Consider the following 17,654-nt stretch of genomic DNA (forward strand, 5'->3'; position numbering starts at 1 on the left):
AGACAGGATCAGCCAGAGCCTTCCCGCCAGACCGGATCAGCCAGAGCCTTCCGCCAGACCGGATCAGCCAGAGCCTTCCGCCAGACCGGATCAGCCAGAGCCTTCCGCCAGACAGGATCAGCCAGAGCCTTCCGCCAGACAGGATCAGCCAGAGCCTTCCGCCAGACAGGATCAGCCAGAGCCTTCCGCCAGACAGGATCAGCCAGAGCCTTCCGCCAGCCATGAGCAGCCAGATCCGTCAGCCAGCCATGAGCAGCCAGATCCGTCAGCCAGCCATGAGCAGCCAGATCTGTCAGCCAGCCATGAGCAGCCAGATCCGTCAGCCAGCCATGAGCAGCCAGATCCGTCAGCCAGCCATGAGCAGCCAGATCCGTCAGCCAGCCATGAGCAGCCAGATCCGTCAGCCAGCCATGAGCAGCCAGATCCTTCAGCCAGCCATGAGCAGCCAGATCCGTCAGCCAGCCATGAGCCGTCCAGCCAGGATCCGCCAGAGCCGTCCAGACAGGATCCGCCAGAGCCGTCATCCAGCCAGGATCCGCCAGCCAGCCAGGATCCGCCAGCCAGCCAGGATCCGCCAGAGCCAGCCAGCCAGGATCCGCCAGCCAGCCAGGATCCGTCCCTCAGTCCGGAGCTGCCCCTTATCCTGGTGCTGCCCCTTAGTCCGGTGCTGCCCCTTAGTCCGGTGCTGCCCCTTAGTCAGGTGCTACCCCTCAGTCAGGTGCTACCCCTCAGTCTGTTACTGCCCTTTGGAATAGTGGGATTGACATGGAGGGTGAATATTGGGAGGAGGCCACGGAAGCGGGGGTTGACTATGGTGGGGTGGGGACCACGACCAGCGCCAGAGCCGCCACCGTGGACAGACGCCCACCCAGACCCTCCCCTAGACTTTGTGCTGGTGCGCCCGGAGTTCGCACCTTAAGGGGGGGGTTCTGTCACGTTCCTGACCTGTTTTCCTTTGTCATGTATTTGTTTTAGTTGGTCAGGGCGTGAGTTGGGTGGGTTTGATTTTCTATGTTGGGATTTTGTGTTCGGCCTGGTATGATTCTCAATCAGAGACAGCTGTGAATCGTTGTCCCTGATTGAGAATCATACTAAGGCAGCCAGGGTTTCACTTGTGTTTTGTGGGTGTTTGTTCCTGTGTCAGTGTTTTGGCCACACAGGACTGTTTCAGGTTAGTCACGTTTGTTGGTTGTTGTATTTTGTAGTGTTTGTTGTTTTCCCATTAAAATATGAATACTTATCAATCCGCATCTTGGTCCGATCCATGCTCCTCCTCGTCTGAGGAGGAGAACGACTACGACAGCCGTTACAATGATGAAGAATCGTTCAAATAAAAAATACACTTACTGTAGCAGTTTTGCACAGATCCACACAGATATGGATGCCTCCATCCGATGGAACTACACTTCTGCTACACTTCCCGAGTTACGCTTACACACACAGGTGTTCGGCGCATGCTAAATAGCTAATTAGCACAGGTGGTCGCCTCTGATCTTCCGTCTGTTTCCATAAACAAGAGCTGTAATACGAAGAAATGACCTTGTGGGAACTGTGGTGGTTAATTAATTTATGTATTACCAAATGAGGAGACAAACTTCACACACCGGTCAGAGTTATACTTAAACTACATCTTTAATAATAATAAGCTTTGCAATAGCATTTGACTTTCAACAATTCACTATTTCTAATGAACCGTTGAGGGTGTCTACAGAAAATTACAAAGATCTTTTATAGCCAAGATCCACCCCCCTAGTTGACATGACAAACCACAGAGGTATTAGGAACTGTTCACAAATAAATACTTTTACTTGAGAGAGGAGTATTCCATAGCTAGATAGCGCTCGCTATAAATTATCGTTCAGTTTGGTCTCTAAGACGAAGTTCTAATCTCGTTCCTGGTACTTCATAGTACAAAAACATCAACTCATCCAATGGCATATATCAATTGTCAACTCTAGATACTCCCATCTCAAGTAAACCCCCTCCTGACCCAACTCCTGGACAAGCTCACTGAGGGGAGTGAGCCTCTAGGTCATACACTATCCCAGGATAAGTGTAAGATCAGAGAGGACATACAATGTTTCCAGACACTGCCATACACCTCCTCCCAATGGGAAAAGGAGGGAGTGACTGGCGCACAGACATTATGGAGACAAGTAATTTGTTCCCCATTAATCACGCCATCCCTTCACATGGTTTAAGAATAGGTAAAGACACATTCACATTTGAAGACAATGTTCCATTCTGTCCTCTTCACTTTCTGATATTCTGCATAGCACCAGGGACATGTGAAAGACAAGCCTGACCTCTCCCCTCTCTGGGCCCCAAGTGACAGAGCCCTAGCTGAGGGAAAAGTGCAACTGCCAACACTATAGTCCAAAGGGATACATTCTAATGACAAGTATCTCACATAAGCATATTATGCAAATAAAACATCTTAATTATCTATGTTACCCAACTAATTCTGATTCATCCGCCACAGAACCCTAACCTTATCAAGTGGTGTATAAATGTAACCTTTTTTTCTCACCGATATGAAAGAAGGTCAATTTGCTTCCAAAACTATACCACAAGCGATGCGTGTTAATGTTCAAATTGAAAATTGGGGTTCTTAACAAAACTCACCCATGGAGAAGATGCCTTCGTCCAATGACTTATGTGTAATGTAATGGAACTGAGAGTCATGATCAAGGGCTGGAAAGATAGCTAGATGGTCAAGTTTAATGTCCTCCTTTGACAGCCAACACATACACTCATACAATGCAGTAACTTGCAATATTAGTTAAGTCTAGTGAATAGGACACTCTAGCTCTGGCAGAAACTGAATATTACACTGTCCATGTCATAAGCCGTGAGTCGTCTATTAGCTACCCAACACTGAGTGCATGCCCACTTTATAACATTCCCAAACTAACTGGGCAATGAGAACCACACATTAATAACATGCGCGCAGAATCGCATTAGTGGAAACCAAGACTGTTCTCAGGGCAGGCCTGGTTATAGCTAGATATGTTCGAGTCACGTCAGGGACAATTTTGGCAAACTCTTTTCCTAACCTTAACTTAATTCTCCTAACCTGTTACGAAAAGTAATTCTGATAGTCAAAACCGGCAGACCTGTGCTGAGAGCAGTGTGAGTATCCACTAATGCAATAGCCAATCATTACAATACATAGATTTCAATGGTCTAATTTATTTTACAAAATACACTCAAAACACACTCCTAGCAAGAAATGCAGTACAATGTGTCAACGTGTTATAACATAGTTATAAGAACTGTGAATTTACAGTTCAATTAATCAAACAATCCAACTGTATTCGTGCAATGCTTAGCCAAAGCATGTCAAAATAGAGTGCATAGAGGCTTTCAGTCAACAACGAGTCACATTGTAATGTGGGTGGTGCAGGACATAGGATAGAAAAAAATTGAAACAGTGATGATTGCATTCTTTCTATATCGGTGTACCCTCAAAGCTCAGAGCTATGTCCAGCAGTTGGGAGCCCATGTTTTGCTGCTCTCCCCCAGACATGAACTCAGCAGACAGCTCCCTGTAGGTACTGCACACCCTGCGCTCATGGATGTCATGTCTATGGATGGCATGTTTCCATCTCTGACGTGCTTCGCTGTATACCACCACAAGGGATCTGCAGGGAAGGTGCACAGACACCCGGACCTCCCCCTGTCCTAGTTCTGTCAGGCCCTCCTCCAGGGACATTGTGAGAGTGGTGTCTGAGAGCAGGTTGACGGTGACCAGACGCTCCCCCCACAGCCAGCTGTCATCCAGGTGGGGGTCAATGGCAGACCCACGCTGGGGGTGGTAATCCAGGTTGCACTGCTCCACTGGTTGAAACCCGGCTAGGACCGGCTCCTGGGACATCCGTAGCACCAGTTTACGGCTGATTGGAGGCAGGCCGCAGAAGCCACCAAGACGCACTTTGTGTTTTTTGAAGTTCACTTTAGGCCCAAAGTCCTGTAAAGACATTCAAAAAAGTGGGTTATTCTTTCTTGTTAGGAATGAATGGTTGCTATCATGGGTACCTCCCATGATAGAAGAATGAAACACTGGCCATTGTCAGAGGTGATTCCGCAACTCATGCTGCCAGCCCCTACTCACTTGCCAAAATTGCGTCATCTTGCTAATAACAACTTGCAGCAAACGTTAGAAGATGACAACAAACCTGTTTCCGTCGACCAGACTGTGACTCTCTCCAGGCGTTGAGGTCCATATCGGTTATCAACTCACTCTCCTCCTCTTCTGATATGAAGTCATTCCATAAAAAGATTCCAGGGAAGGGAAAAGACAGCTGCTGCCCACCATAATTGCGCACAGCTCGTCTCAGCAATGGGTCGTACATAAAATCGTGTCGTATCTAAAGAAAGTCAACAAATCTGTTTAAGGGATCTCATGAAGTCAGTGCTGTAATAAGTGCTTTCCAAACACATCATAATGCTAAACAGTAATACGTAATATTACTTATTACTGTAGTTTAGCTATAATATGATGTATTTGTTGACAGTGCTCAGTCAGAGCAGACAGGGGGGAGGCTGGCTAACCGCGTTTGCTTCAGAACGCTGCGTCTAGCAACCGAACAGGATCTTATTTACATCATCTATTTTTCAGTTAACACAGACTTACCGGTTGACCATTCTCCGATAATAGTCCATTTCCATTCACGCTCTCACACAATAAACAAGTTCGAATTCCCTTACAACCACAATTAGCATGGTGAATTCCCGTCGCCATTAATAGATTACGTGTCCCACCATAACAGGACGTAGCAAAAACATATCAAATGCATTAAGTTCCGCATTGAACAAGGCTCAAACTCAACAGTAGAATAAATAAAATGTTTATTTGCTCTTTTCACATTAGTGTCTCATTTTGTAGTCACTGATGCTTGCAATAGAGGCTTTGTAAGAATGTAAAAGGTATGAAGAAATATTACAATAATTATTTATTTAAAAACAAAAATAAACCTTACAGTACATAGCAAACCATTATTCTCAGACAATTTAGGGCCAAATATGGAGCATGTTGGGCATTGCAAAACTAAAACATTTAACAGCAATGAATATGATGCAAAAGATTTCCATTAAATCAAGTTTTAAACCATGCGTGCCAACTTTCAGCTGGTTAGAACTACAGTACAGAATTGGATTTGTGTAACGGCTTTCTTCTGTGGACGAAGGAGAGGACCAAAGCGCAGCGTGGTTAGTGTTCATCATGTTTAATAAAGACAATAAACGTGAACACTACAAAATACAAAACAATAAATGTGAAAAACCGAAACAGTTCTGTCTGGTGCAGACACACGAAGACAGAAGACAACCACCCACAAAACCCAACACAAAACAGGCTACCTAAATATGGTTCCCAATCAGAGACAATGACTAACACCTGCCTCTGATTGAGAACCATATCAGGCCAAACATAGAAACGGGAAAACTAGACACACAACATAGAATGCCCACTCAGCTCACGTCCTGACCAATACTAAAACAAAGAAAACACAAAAGAACTATGGTCAGAACGTGATAATTCGAATGAGTTTAACAACATGTGCTTCTGTTTTGAATATACCAAACCACCGTATGATCTCAGAATTTCCGTTTTAAATCACACGTTTCCTTATAATGTTTCTGTGTTAGAAAAATAAGATTATTTGACTGATACAATTACATCCATTCCTGCAAATATGTTATCATGGTCTAGAATGAAAACTCCATTCAGTACTTAGATACAGGGACCATGCTGTACCTAGTCTAAAATACAGTCCTTTTAAAGAATCCTAGTCAAATGAAAAGTGGAACAGTTCATGATATTGAGAACTCTTCAAAGTGACATCCTCTTTCCCAACATTATGCACCAATCCTCATTCAATTCCTTCTTGCTTGTCCTTAACCTGAAACAACCTGAAACCTGAAACAAAGTTTAAAAAGATATCATGAATTTATTTGTTACACATTCTGCTAATCTATCTGTGTCTATTGTCATATAGTCATTTAACTTTTGTTTTTATATTATATCTCTTAGTTATAATAGTAGTATTAAAAAAATAAAAAAAATAAAAAAATAGTATTGAAGATGAGTGTTTCAGGTATATTGCTAGTTATTGCAAGTGAAGATTGATGGAACGTAGATGGTGCTTACATACATTTTTGGCAAAAATTATCATTTTCCACAACCCGTTCTAGTATAGACAACGATAAATATAATGTTATTAAATATTCGCAGTCTGCTACACTAGAACTGTTCCACGAAATACACAGACAAACCCATGTCAATCCAATATTGAGAGATATTATGAAATGTGTTGACGGTATCTCATGTCCTCACCCTAAATCTCTCCTCCAACAAGGACAGCTCACTGATGAGGTCAGTGATGGCATTAGTGAAAGCCTCCTGAGGACTGTAGTCTGGTGTAGTCTGAACACAGATCACAATCTTGTGCTCCAGAGGATGAGGGACCTTATAGCCAGCAAAGAGCACCTGGGGGTCCTTCAGAAGTTGTCTGCAAAAACAAGAAAATTAAGTTATGAAGAGTTTTACAATGATATATTATTGCACAAAAAAAATCTAAATGAAATGAAATAGTTGAACTCACTGTCTGATGATGTTGCCATGTGTGTGATCCTCTTAGTTCAACGTGAAGAGGCAGGCGTTAGGGACTTTTGTGTCCTTGATGATTGTGATTCTAGAAACAAAAACATTCTTCTTCTTTTTTTTTATCCCCTTTTTTCGTGGTATCCAATCGCTAGTAATTACTATCTTGTCTCATCGCTACAACTCCCGTACGGGCTCGGGAGAGACGAAGGTCGAAAGTCATGCGTCCTCCGAAGAACAACCCAACCAAGCCGCACTGCTTCTTAACACAGCGCGCCTCCAACCCGGAAGCCAGCCGCACCAATGTGTCGGAGGAAACACCGTGCACCCGCCCCCCTCGGTTAGCGCGCACTGCGCCCGGCCCGCCACAGGAGTCGCTGGAGCGCGATGAGACAAGGATATCCCTACCGGCCAAACCCTCCCTAACCCGGACGACGCTAAGCCAATTGTGCGTCGCCCCACGGACCTCCCGGTCGCGGCCGGCTGCGACAGAGCCTGGGCGCGAACCCAGACTCTGGTGGCGCAGCATAGCACTGCGATGCAGTGCTCTAGAAAAACAAAAACATTCTAAGTAAGAGTATTTCACTTACAGATTCATATTCAGTGGCAATGGCAGGTACACAATCACAGTAGTTACCTAGCTAGTAGCTGAGAATTCTCAACTCCACGATACTCAATGGAGTTGAATGGCGATGAGTTTTCCGGAGTGTACCTCTGACTACACCGAGTCAGTATCAGTTGATACTTGTAAAAATGTCCATTCTTTAATGCGTGTCCTGTACAGTGCGTTCAGAAAGTATGCATACCCCTTGATTCCACATTTTGTGTTACAGCCTGAATTCGAAATTGATTAAATGTATATTTTTTCTGACCCATCTACACAATATCCCATAATTACAGTTAAAAAATATTTGGTGAATTTGTAGCAGATTTATTGAAAATGAAATACAGATATTTCCATGCATGGAGGCAAAAATGACAATGTCAGAAGCTTAATTACATAAGAGAAAAGCTAAGAAATGGAGAGTTTAAAATAAAGAGAAGGGAGGGCCATAAAAGTAAATTTTGGGAAAGATTTGGTGAAGTGGTAAAATACTATGATAGCAGTGACAGCTATGTTGTCAAATCAAATCAAATGTATTTATAAAGCCCTTCTTACATCAGCTGATGTCACAAAGTGCTGTACAGAAACCCAGCCTAAAACCACAAACAGCAAGCAATGCAGGTGTAGAAGCATGTTGTGTGATGATTGTGAGGGCTATACAAATTTGGCAGTCACAAGAGGGTACTTCAAATAATCACTGTAGCCTACTGTTCAGATGGGTTAAATGGAAACTGAAATCTGAACACTGACTGTAGGTCTATAAACTCGCACAAAGCCTTTATATGAATTACTGCAGAATTAAGCATTTCTTGCAGTAAAAGGATTTGCAATTGTCTGAGTGGACTAATCCATTGTGGAGGCCATGGGGATGGCACAGTCCATCACTCTAAAACATGTGCTACTGAAATAGTATATGGTTACAATACATAAAAACAATGGTGCAACAATAATAAAAATAATATTTTATTACAGATGCGCTTTCTCCCGCATTGGATAGCAGTCGCAGTAATCGGTTCTAAAACACAACAGTGCGCTGTTGAATTGGGCCCTTTCCTAGACCATGTTGCTATGTGCATAATAGCAACGTTAACCAATATATTGGTGTTGAGAACAATGCGATGGAGACAGCAGCGGCGTTAAGAGACAAGAAAACAGCCGTTGTCTTAATTGTCTAAGAAAAGTGAGAGGAAACCAACTTCATTAATTCTATAATCAATAGCCTAACTGTTAAATGTGCCTGGTTTTATAAATCATCCATATAGATCTACAGAAATAAGACAGGTCCTACTTCTGTTGCCTGTTTGAATGTTTGTTTAATAGCCTTCTGATTCTGTGAGCACCAAGCCTTCGTGACCAACAACCACAACATGTCAGATAAACAATTTTGGCTGTTTTTAATCTTTGCTATTCTGTAATGTTATTACTATTATTGTTATGATCATCATTATTATAATAAGTAATGTCATTATCATTAGTAGGCTTAGTATAGCAGCCTTGTATAACACCCATCGAGCTGTAGCCCTAAGAGTGCATCCTGTTTAGTCTTAATACTGTAACTTACTTAGGCCAGTATTTCAATACTTACATGTCATCACACACGAGTCATTCATGATTTGAAATGCAATCAAGCATTTTACCCATGAATAATTAGCGTATACAATAAATAAACAGTTCTATTCTGGAAATTGAATTCACGAATGCTACTGGTTTTAGCCTTTGCTGTAATAAAGGCTTTACAAAAAAAATTGTTTTAACTGGAGCAGTGGAAACGCATTCTCTGGAGTGATGATTCACACTTCACCATCTGGCAGTCCGACGGACGAATCTGGGTTTGGCGGATGCCAGGAGAACTCTACCTGCCCGACTGCATAGTGCCAACTGTAAAGCTCGGTGAAGGAGTAATAATGGTCTAGGGCTGTTTTTCATAGTTCGGGCTAGGCCTCTTAGTTCCAGTGAAGGGAAATCTTAACACTACAGCATACAATGATATTCTAGATGATTCTGTGCTTCCAACTTTGTGACAACAGTTTGGGGAGGGCCCTTTCCTGTTTCAGCATGACAATGCCCCTGTGCACAAAGCGAGGTTCATACAGAAATGGTTTGTCGAGATCGGTGTGGAAGAACTTGACTGGCCTGCAGAGCCCTGACCTCAACCCCATCAAACACCTTTGGGGTGAATTTGAACGCCAACTGCGAGCTAGGCCTAATCGCCCAACCTCACAAATGCTCTTGTGGCTGAATGGTAGCAAGTTCACGCAGCAATGTTTCAACATCAAGTGTCAAGCCTTACTTTAATTTTCCTAAAAGCATGAAATGCATCTACTGCCATTCATTGAAGACTGGTTTGGATTTCTCGCTGACCACAAGCTGCCATTTTCATAACATTCTGGAACCTTGAGGGTTTATGACATAGTTAGCTCCTCTAGTAATGTAATAAGATCTCTATGATCGTAGCCAACTAAACTCAACTACACGATGAGTTAAGCGGCGACTAGTGTGGCCGAACTAGAGCTCCGACGTCACATACATTTTTGACATTTTATATAAACGACTTATTTCAGCACCCAAAGAATAGTGCACAATTACACATAACCGTGTCGTGGTAAACGTTAGTTCCAGACTATTCTTTGGGCGCTGAAATCCAGTCGGCCTATTATATGCTACTCAACTTCATCGTAAATAGTATAGTTGGGTTTAATCGGCTATATAATCGTGGAGTTGAGAATTCTCAGCTAGCTAGTTTGCGTTATTTCGCTGTAGTAGCCAGTATTATGCTAACTTGCTAGCTAGTCGTTTATGACTGAAATACTAACTCGTCTCGAGTCTCTACCACTCTAGCTACTGTGAAGCTATGAATAACTGGCAAAGCACAAACATAACGTTAGCCTGGCAGCATGCTGTGCAGCTATCTAGCTAGCTACCTCCCTGGCAGTTAATGTATAGCTAGCTAAAGTTACCATAAATTAACCAGAGTAACAACAATAGATAATGCCAGCTAGCTAAACGTTCTTGGAGTGAAACGTCAGCAAGCGATCTCGTAATAAATTACAGTGGCTAACTATATGTAAAACGTACTTATTTTCCCCTTCAAACAACAGAAATGACTCAAATGCAGGTGGCGCGTTCATATTTGATAACTACCTAGCGATAGACAAGGGTGCAAAAACTAAGAAACAGCGAACACACACCGCAGAGTACTTGAATGAGCGAGAAGATCCTGACTGCAGTGTGCAGGCTCAATGTTGGCGGAGTCAAACGTGTTTAAACCGTCCGGTCTCTTTCATGGTCACCCAAGTTGAGGTAAACGTCAAAGATGTCAACGAAATCGAATCTTAATTGAACCAACCCTACAAGAATAAAACTATAAACCATGGAAGTAAGTGAGACTGTCAATATGCATATTGTACTTTGTAATATTCATGTTATACCAGTGCAGTGGTAACGTTATATTTTTATATGACCAATTACCGCACCGATGTTAGCATAGCGTTAATTATAACATATTTGCACGTGAGCTAGCTAAATGCTCACAGTGAGGGAATCTTATTTGGACAAATTTGCCTACTTGAGCAGTAAGCCTAGGTTTACATGTACAGTTATGTAATCGATTTGATCGTTGATTTTCTGTGTTTCTTCAATGTATGCCTTGTTCTGTTTGGCTGGCTCTAAATGTGTATCGTTGATGCCATTCCCTTAGTTACGCATAGCGAGTCTACTGGTCCCAACATACATGGCAGGTCAAGAAAAGTCATTGTAACTTGTCCACACTGCAAACTGAAGTTAAATAAACGTCAAAACACATTTACATAGAAAGCATACACATTGCTTTGAAACAGTGTCCAAGGAAAGATTTTTGGCATGTGAGTGCATTGATGTGAGGAAATGGTGTGTTTACAATCGAAAACACATTTTCTGGTCCAGCAACACCCATACATGTTGTAAAAAATACTTGGGCTAATTCAGTTCCAACTGTGTTCAAAACTGTTATGCATGCTGCAGTATAAAAAGCTGTTGAATTGTACTTTTTCTTTACTTTCACATGCACTGTGTAAACAGAAACATTCTCTGTTCTGGTCCCCATTGGAGGACTTTTGAAGTGGATGATGTTCAGGTTAGATATTCCTTTACATTATTCCACTGAACTGTACCATTTGATTGTCATTCCTTTATTGAAATTTGTACCTTGTTCACACCACAGGGCTTACCAAAGCAAGGTTTCTCAAACAACTGTGAGGTGTTTGTTTTGATGGTAAGATGCTGGCTATTCAGTATATTATATTAGTCTTATTTTCTGTTATAACGTATGAAAAGTTATTATTTCTGTGCTTGCAATATGCAAAGCACCCTATTGTTATTGCTCATACTTTTTCTTGTTTATTATTCTTGACACTTTTTGGGACCTATTTCCTACAGTTTTTACACTACATACATCAAACTCCTGCAGAGCTGGATGCTGATGTGAAATGCTGTGACTTCTTGGGGGGGATTATTATGATTTACTATTATTGTTATCAAACTTAACCTAATCTTTCTTAACTTACAGTACGCTCTGTACATTGCAATGGAAGCACAGTGGGATTTCACTTAGGTACGTATAAATTATGAAATTCTCATCACTAGTGGATATGTTTTTTGGGATACTCGTCTGATTGTGTGATTTAAAAAAATATTTTACAAAAATTCAAAAGGAAAACATGCAGCAAATTAGGTGACGGTGGTGCCTAGTTCTCCTGCAGGACATTCCCCTGCTGTAAGTCTTGAACATTAAATAACTTTTCATTTTCTTCCTTAAAATCACTTGTTTCACTGTAGCTGGACTGACCTGAATATATGTTCATATGTAATTTATGTCATTCACTCACTAAAGTCTGAAGAAGAGCGGTTGAAAAATCGAAAAAGGCGGTGAAAACAAAACACACTACAGGTAGTTGTCATAGGATGAGTGGTATAGTCTTAAACCAATGTTTAAAGACTTACCCCCCCCCCCCCAATATATTTCAGGATGATGTAGAAGACACCCCCCCCACCACCACAAGAAGTCACATCATTCAGCTCTGCAGGACCAGGTACTGTATAGGCTAGTAGCTAAAGTAAGGTGCATTCTAGTACACACATCCCTAGAGGTTCCCTTACATTACTTAATGACCACAATCTTTTCTTTCTAGACTATACTGAAAACAAAATGCACGGCAAACTGGGAGCTGTGAACTGGGTATGTAGTCTTCTGTGTGTAATGCTGAAGGCTTGATGCATGGCAAGATATAATAGTTGTGATGACTGGTTGAGTAGTTATAAATATCACTGAAAACCCCTTTAGTAATAGTGGCTTTCGTTTGCATGGTGGAATTGTGAAAGTTGGGTGTAATTTGACTTGATCACCCAATGAGGCACTACTCTTAATATGTATTTTTCCTTTTTCTTCAAGGAAGCAGATGTTCTTCTAAGGGACACCCTAGAGGGAGCAAGGTGGTGCAAACTCCAAACATTTTAAAGGCACTGTTTCCTTCCCCAGTGTAGTTGGGATGGACGGGGAAGACCGCATTACAACCCTTAAAGAACTACGGTTGTATGATGGCCTGGATAAAGAGGACAATATTCTCCTCAAGGAACCATTCATGTTACAGAGAGATTAGGAGACGTGGAGGCAGTTGACGACAAGAAAATAACTGTCTTTGCCTCTTTTGAGGAGCAGGAGTGAAGCCATTTTTGAGTGGTCAAACCTTGTTTTTGTCAGCTTTGTCAATTGTTAAATGTGTTATGTTGTTTAGTAAAGATGATGTAGTAGTCACCCGAGTCTTTGATCTCTTTACTGGCACTGGTATAACTTAATGTACAAAGCACATTCAGCTTGTCAGTATGTCTATATGGAATAGTCTGTCTCCATTCTCATTAGGAAAGTAAATAGCATTATTAATCAGGATGGGTAGTAACTGTGTGTATATATGCTCAATTAAATAATATAATTAAACATTTATCAACACAATTTTAACAGGACACAACAAGTCTGTTCACTGAAACAATATCAGTAGCTTGTCTCCAATATAGCATGAAGCTAAAAGTGTTACAACACATCTGCAGGTACCACTTTATATAATATTTCTAATGAAATACGTTCGTATTAAACGTGTGCCTTGCGCAAACGTGTGTGTTTGTATTCAGTGTGTGACTGTCAAACCTCAAATTGACAAAATGTGGGCGGGGTCAAACGTTTGACTCCGCCCACATTGAGCCCGGCACCGAATTGCACGCTGCATTCAGGGGGACTTGGAGAGAGGGGCTAAATAGCTGGTGGGACCAACTTCCGGTAGTGTTTATTTATGAATGGATTTCAAAATAAAGCTATTTTTCAAGATCTGAGTCTTGAGTGAAATCGTAGAAACGAAAGAATGATCAAATTTGTTTATCGGTTTATATACGCCGAATATAGTGCTCACTCGTGGTTTAAGATTGGTAAATTAGGAACTGCACTGGGATTCAATTATAACTAGAAACTAGCTTGCCTAATTGCTTTACTGGCTTGTGCCTGAAATGTGATGATCAAACGAGTCTAATTGGATTGACAAGGAGTGGATTATTTCATATGCATGTCCCGTGGGCTATCAACATATCTTGTGTTCACTATCACAACCTTCAACGGCCTACGATACGACCATCACTCAATAGGCCTATGCACGCCATTGTTTCGTTGTTATTCAAATGGTCTAGGTGCTTGTACCAGCTACAAATCGGGTTCCATGAGCCTTTCTTGTTAGTTGAGACGTATTATGTGCGCAGCCAAACTGACGTATGATGTAACATGCAAGTATTAGTGTACTAGATAAACTGCTTTGATAAAAATCCGTACATATGCTTTCTTTACTCAAGTTGTTTCAAGCTTCAGGTCAAGCTTATGGTGCATAGCCTGCCCTACCTGACGCTGTGCAGAGACTATTGGAAAAGGTTGGATAGATGTTTGAGCACTGTGCAAGGTGAGTTGGTGTTTTAGAATGTAGCCTGGTAGGCTTTTACATTATTTGTGTGTCACAGGTGGCTGGTGGCACCTTAAATGGTGAGGACAGGCTCATGGTAATGGCTGGAACAGAATACATGGAATGGTATTAAACGTGTGTGTGCGTGCTTAAGATCTGTTTTCTGTTTTGTGCCGATCAATTGATGGAAATGTATCCCTCAGAAAGCAAAATGGATCGTAATTATGAGAGAATCAAAAGAGCTCTAATATGCTGTCTAGGAGACAGAACGCGTCTCCTTCCTGAGCGGTATGACGGCTGCGGAAAATTATGTGGATATATTAAAGCAACATCTCAAGACATCAGTCAGGAAGTTAAAGCTTGGTCGCAAATGGGTCATCCAAATGGACAATGACCCCAAGCATACTTCCAAAGTTGTGGCAAAATGGCTTAAGGACAACAAAGTCAAGGTATTGGAGTGGCCATCACAAAGCCCTGACCTCAATCCTATAGAAGATTTGTGGGCAGAACTGAAAAAGCGTGTGCGAGCAAGAAAGCCTACAAACCTGACTCAGTTACGCCAGCTATGTCAGGAGGAATGGGCCTAAATTCACCAACTTCTTGTGGGAAGCTTGTGGAAGGCTACTTGAAACTTTGACCCAAGTGAAACAATTTAAAGGCAATGCTACCAAATACTAATTGAGTGTATGTAAACTTCTGACCCACTGGGAATGTGATGAAAGAAATAAAAGCTGAAATAATTCTCTATTATTCCGACATTTCACACTCTTAAAGTAAAGTGGTGATCCTAACTGACCTGAGAAAGGGAATTTCTACAAGTGTTAAATGTCCGGAATTGTGAAAAAGGGTCTAAATGTTTTTGGCTAAGGTAAACTTCCGACTTCAACTGTATTATTGCTCTGTTTTCCCCAATACTGTATTACTTCAATTTACAGTGAGGGGGGGAAAGTATTTGATCCCCTGCTGATTTTGTACGTTTGCCCACTGACAAAGAAATGATCAGTCTATAATTTTAAATGGTAGGTTTTTTTGAACAGTGAGAGACAGAATAACAAACAAATCCAGAAAAACATATGTCAAAAATGTTATAAATTGATTTGCATTTTAATGAGGGAAATAAGTATTTGACTCCTCTGCAAAACATGACTTAGTACTTGGTGGCAAAACCCTTGTTGGCAATCACATTAGTCAGACGTTTCTTGTAGTTGGACACCAGGTTTGCACACATCTCAGGAGGGATTTTGTCCCACTCCTCTTTGCAGATTTTCTCCAAGTCATTAGGGTTTCGAGGCTGACGTTTGGCAACTCAAACCTTCAGCTCCCTCCACAGATTTTCTATGGGATTAAGGTCTGGAGACTGGCTAGGCCACTCCAGGACCTTAATGTGTTTCTTCTTGAGCCACTCCTTTGTTGCCTTGGCCGTGTGTTAATGGTCATTGTCATGCTGGAATACCCATCCACGACCCATTTTCAATGCCCTGGCTGAGGGAAGGAGGTTCTCACCCAAGATTTGACGGTACATGGCCCCGTCCATCGTTCCTTTGATGGGGTGAAGTTGTTCTGTCCCCTTAGCAGAAAAACACCCCCAAAGCATAATGTTTCCACCTCCATGTTTGGCGGTGGGGATGGTGTTCTTGGTCATAGGCAGCATTCCTCCTCCTCCTCCAAACACGGCGAATTGAGTTGATGCCAAAGAGCTCCATTTGTCTCATCTGACCACAACACTTTCACCCAGTTGTCCTCTGAATCATTCAGATGTTCATTGGTAAACTTCAGAGGGTCATGTATATGTGCTTTCTTGAGCAGGGGGACATGCGGGCGCTGCAGGATTTCAGTCCTTCACGGCGTAGTGTGTTACCAATTGTTTTCTTGGTGACTATGGTCCCAGCTGCTTTGAGATCATTGACAAGATCCTCCTGTGTAGTTCTGGGCTGATTCCTCACTGTTCTCATGATCATTGCAACTCCACAAGGTGAGATCTTGCATGGAGCCCCAGGGCGAGGGAGATTGACAGTTCTTTTGTGTTTATTCCATTTGCGAATAATCGCACCAACTGTTGTCCCCTTCTCACCAAGCTGCTTGGCGATGGTTTTGTAGCCCATTCCAGCCTTGTGTAGGTCTACAATCTTGTCCCTGACATCCTTGGAGAGCTCTTTGGTCTTGGCCATGGTGGAGAGTTTGGAATCTGATTGATTGATTGCTTCTGTGGACAGGTGTCTTTTATACAGGTAACAAACACTCTCCCTTTAAGAGTGTGCTCCTAATCTCAGCTCGTTACCTGTATAAAAGACACCTGGGAGCCAGAAATCTTTCTGATTGAGAGGGGGTCAAATACTTTTTTCCCTCATTAAAATGCAAATCAATTTAAAACATTTTTGACATGTTTTTCTGGATTTTTTTGTTGTTATTCTGTCTCTCACTGTTCAAATAAACCTACCATTAAAATTATAGACTGATCATTTCTTTGTCAGGTGGCAAACGTACAAAATCAGCAGGGGATCAAATACTTTTTTCCCTCACTGTATATGTGGGGAGGTTGATCCTATAGTGGAAGTTTCTCTTCATTGGGTTTGTCACAGCGGTAGCTCATACATTGCAAACCCCTTGTCCCCATGCCATTTGCTGTCTCTGACATGGTTTTTCACTGGTCTCCAGCTTTTTGATGGAGATGTGGTGCTCGTTCCTCTTAGGGCTTGTACGTTAGTGAACATCAGATATCCCATTTGGGGCTATTGCCCCTTGAGCCCAAATTGGAGATAGAGAGGGAAAATGAACCTCAGCCTATGTCCACCAGGTTATACTGTGGATTTGAAATGGTCTTCCGGCAGGTCATGTCGTCCTCAGCACTTAAGTGGATCCACTGCATGCTCCAGTAGTGCAGGAGTGCACCACTTGAGGGTACTGTCTATTTGAACACACTGCCTCGACTGGTAGGCGAGTACTGGTCATGTGCAAGTTGCCAGTTGTTAACATCTGCAGGTGGAGTTGTCCAATATGTTGGTCTTCTAGCAGGTCATTGTGTCCTCTGCACTTAAACGGATCCACCACATACTTGTTAAGGATGTTACCGAGTGTAGCACTCTAGCTGGCTTTTGGCCCTCCCTAATGAGGGCTTCCCAGAAGCCTCAGCAGGACCCTTCCCTGTTAACCTCACTAATGGAGGACGAGTCGTCCTGGGTGGTCCAGGTACTACTGAGCATGTGCAAGAAAATCGCCTCACCCTCAGCATGTGACTGATAACCTTTGACCCAGACTTCCTTGGCTGCTACAGGAGCACTGAGTGACCGCCCAAGAGGGTAGACTTTTGATGATGCCCACAGGTGAGATGCGATAAGCTCCAGTACAGTAATGGAGTGCACCTTGAGGGTTCCCAGCTCTTTGAACGCACTGTCTCGTCTGGTAAGCTTTTTGTGCATATGGAACATTTGCAGGGTGCCCGTTTTTAGTTCTTCACCAATGTGTTGGTGTGCCGCTCCTT

At 42.4% G+C, this 17,654-nt stretch overlaps 1 protein-coding gene and 1 long non-coding RNA gene across 2 annotated transcripts; one reads left to right on the forward strand and one right to left on the reverse strand.

Annotated features, from left to right (window-relative positions):
* Positions 1-1,607: 1,607 nt before the first annotated feature.
* alkbh4 (alkB homolog 4, lysine demthylase) lies at positions 1,608-4,811 on the reverse strand. The gene is made up of 3 exons (XM_071338926.1): positions 4,637-4,811; positions 4,179-4,370; positions 1,608-3,970 (listed from the first exon to the last, which is right to left on the reverse strand). Exons 1-3 carry the CDS (start codon positions 4,742-4,744, stop codon positions 3,452-3,454), a joined length of 819 nt encoding a protein of 272 aa, XP_071195027.1. The 5' UTR covers positions 4,745-4,811; the 3' UTR covers positions 1,608-3,451.
* A 4,404-nt stretch (positions 4,812-9,215) lies between these two features.
* LOC139537517 (uncharacterized) lies at positions 9,216-12,996 on the forward strand. Its single transcript, XR_011667558.1, has 7 exons — positions 9,216-10,584; positions 11,265-11,319; positions 11,407-11,457; positions 11,752-11,796; positions 12,210-12,274; positions 12,374-12,420; positions 12,634-12,996. It is a non-coding gene; the product is annotated as an uncharacterized lncRNA (long non-coding RNA).
* Positions 12,997-17,654: the final 4,658 nt, after the last annotated feature.

Source organism: Salvelinus alpinus, chromosome 13 (genome assembly GCF_045679555.1).
Source record: "Salvelinus alpinus chromosome 13, SLU_Salpinus.1, whole genome shotgun sequence".
Lineage (NCBI taxonomy): Eukaryota > Metazoa > Chordata > Actinopteri > Salmoniformes > Salmonidae > Salvelinus > Salvelinus alpinus.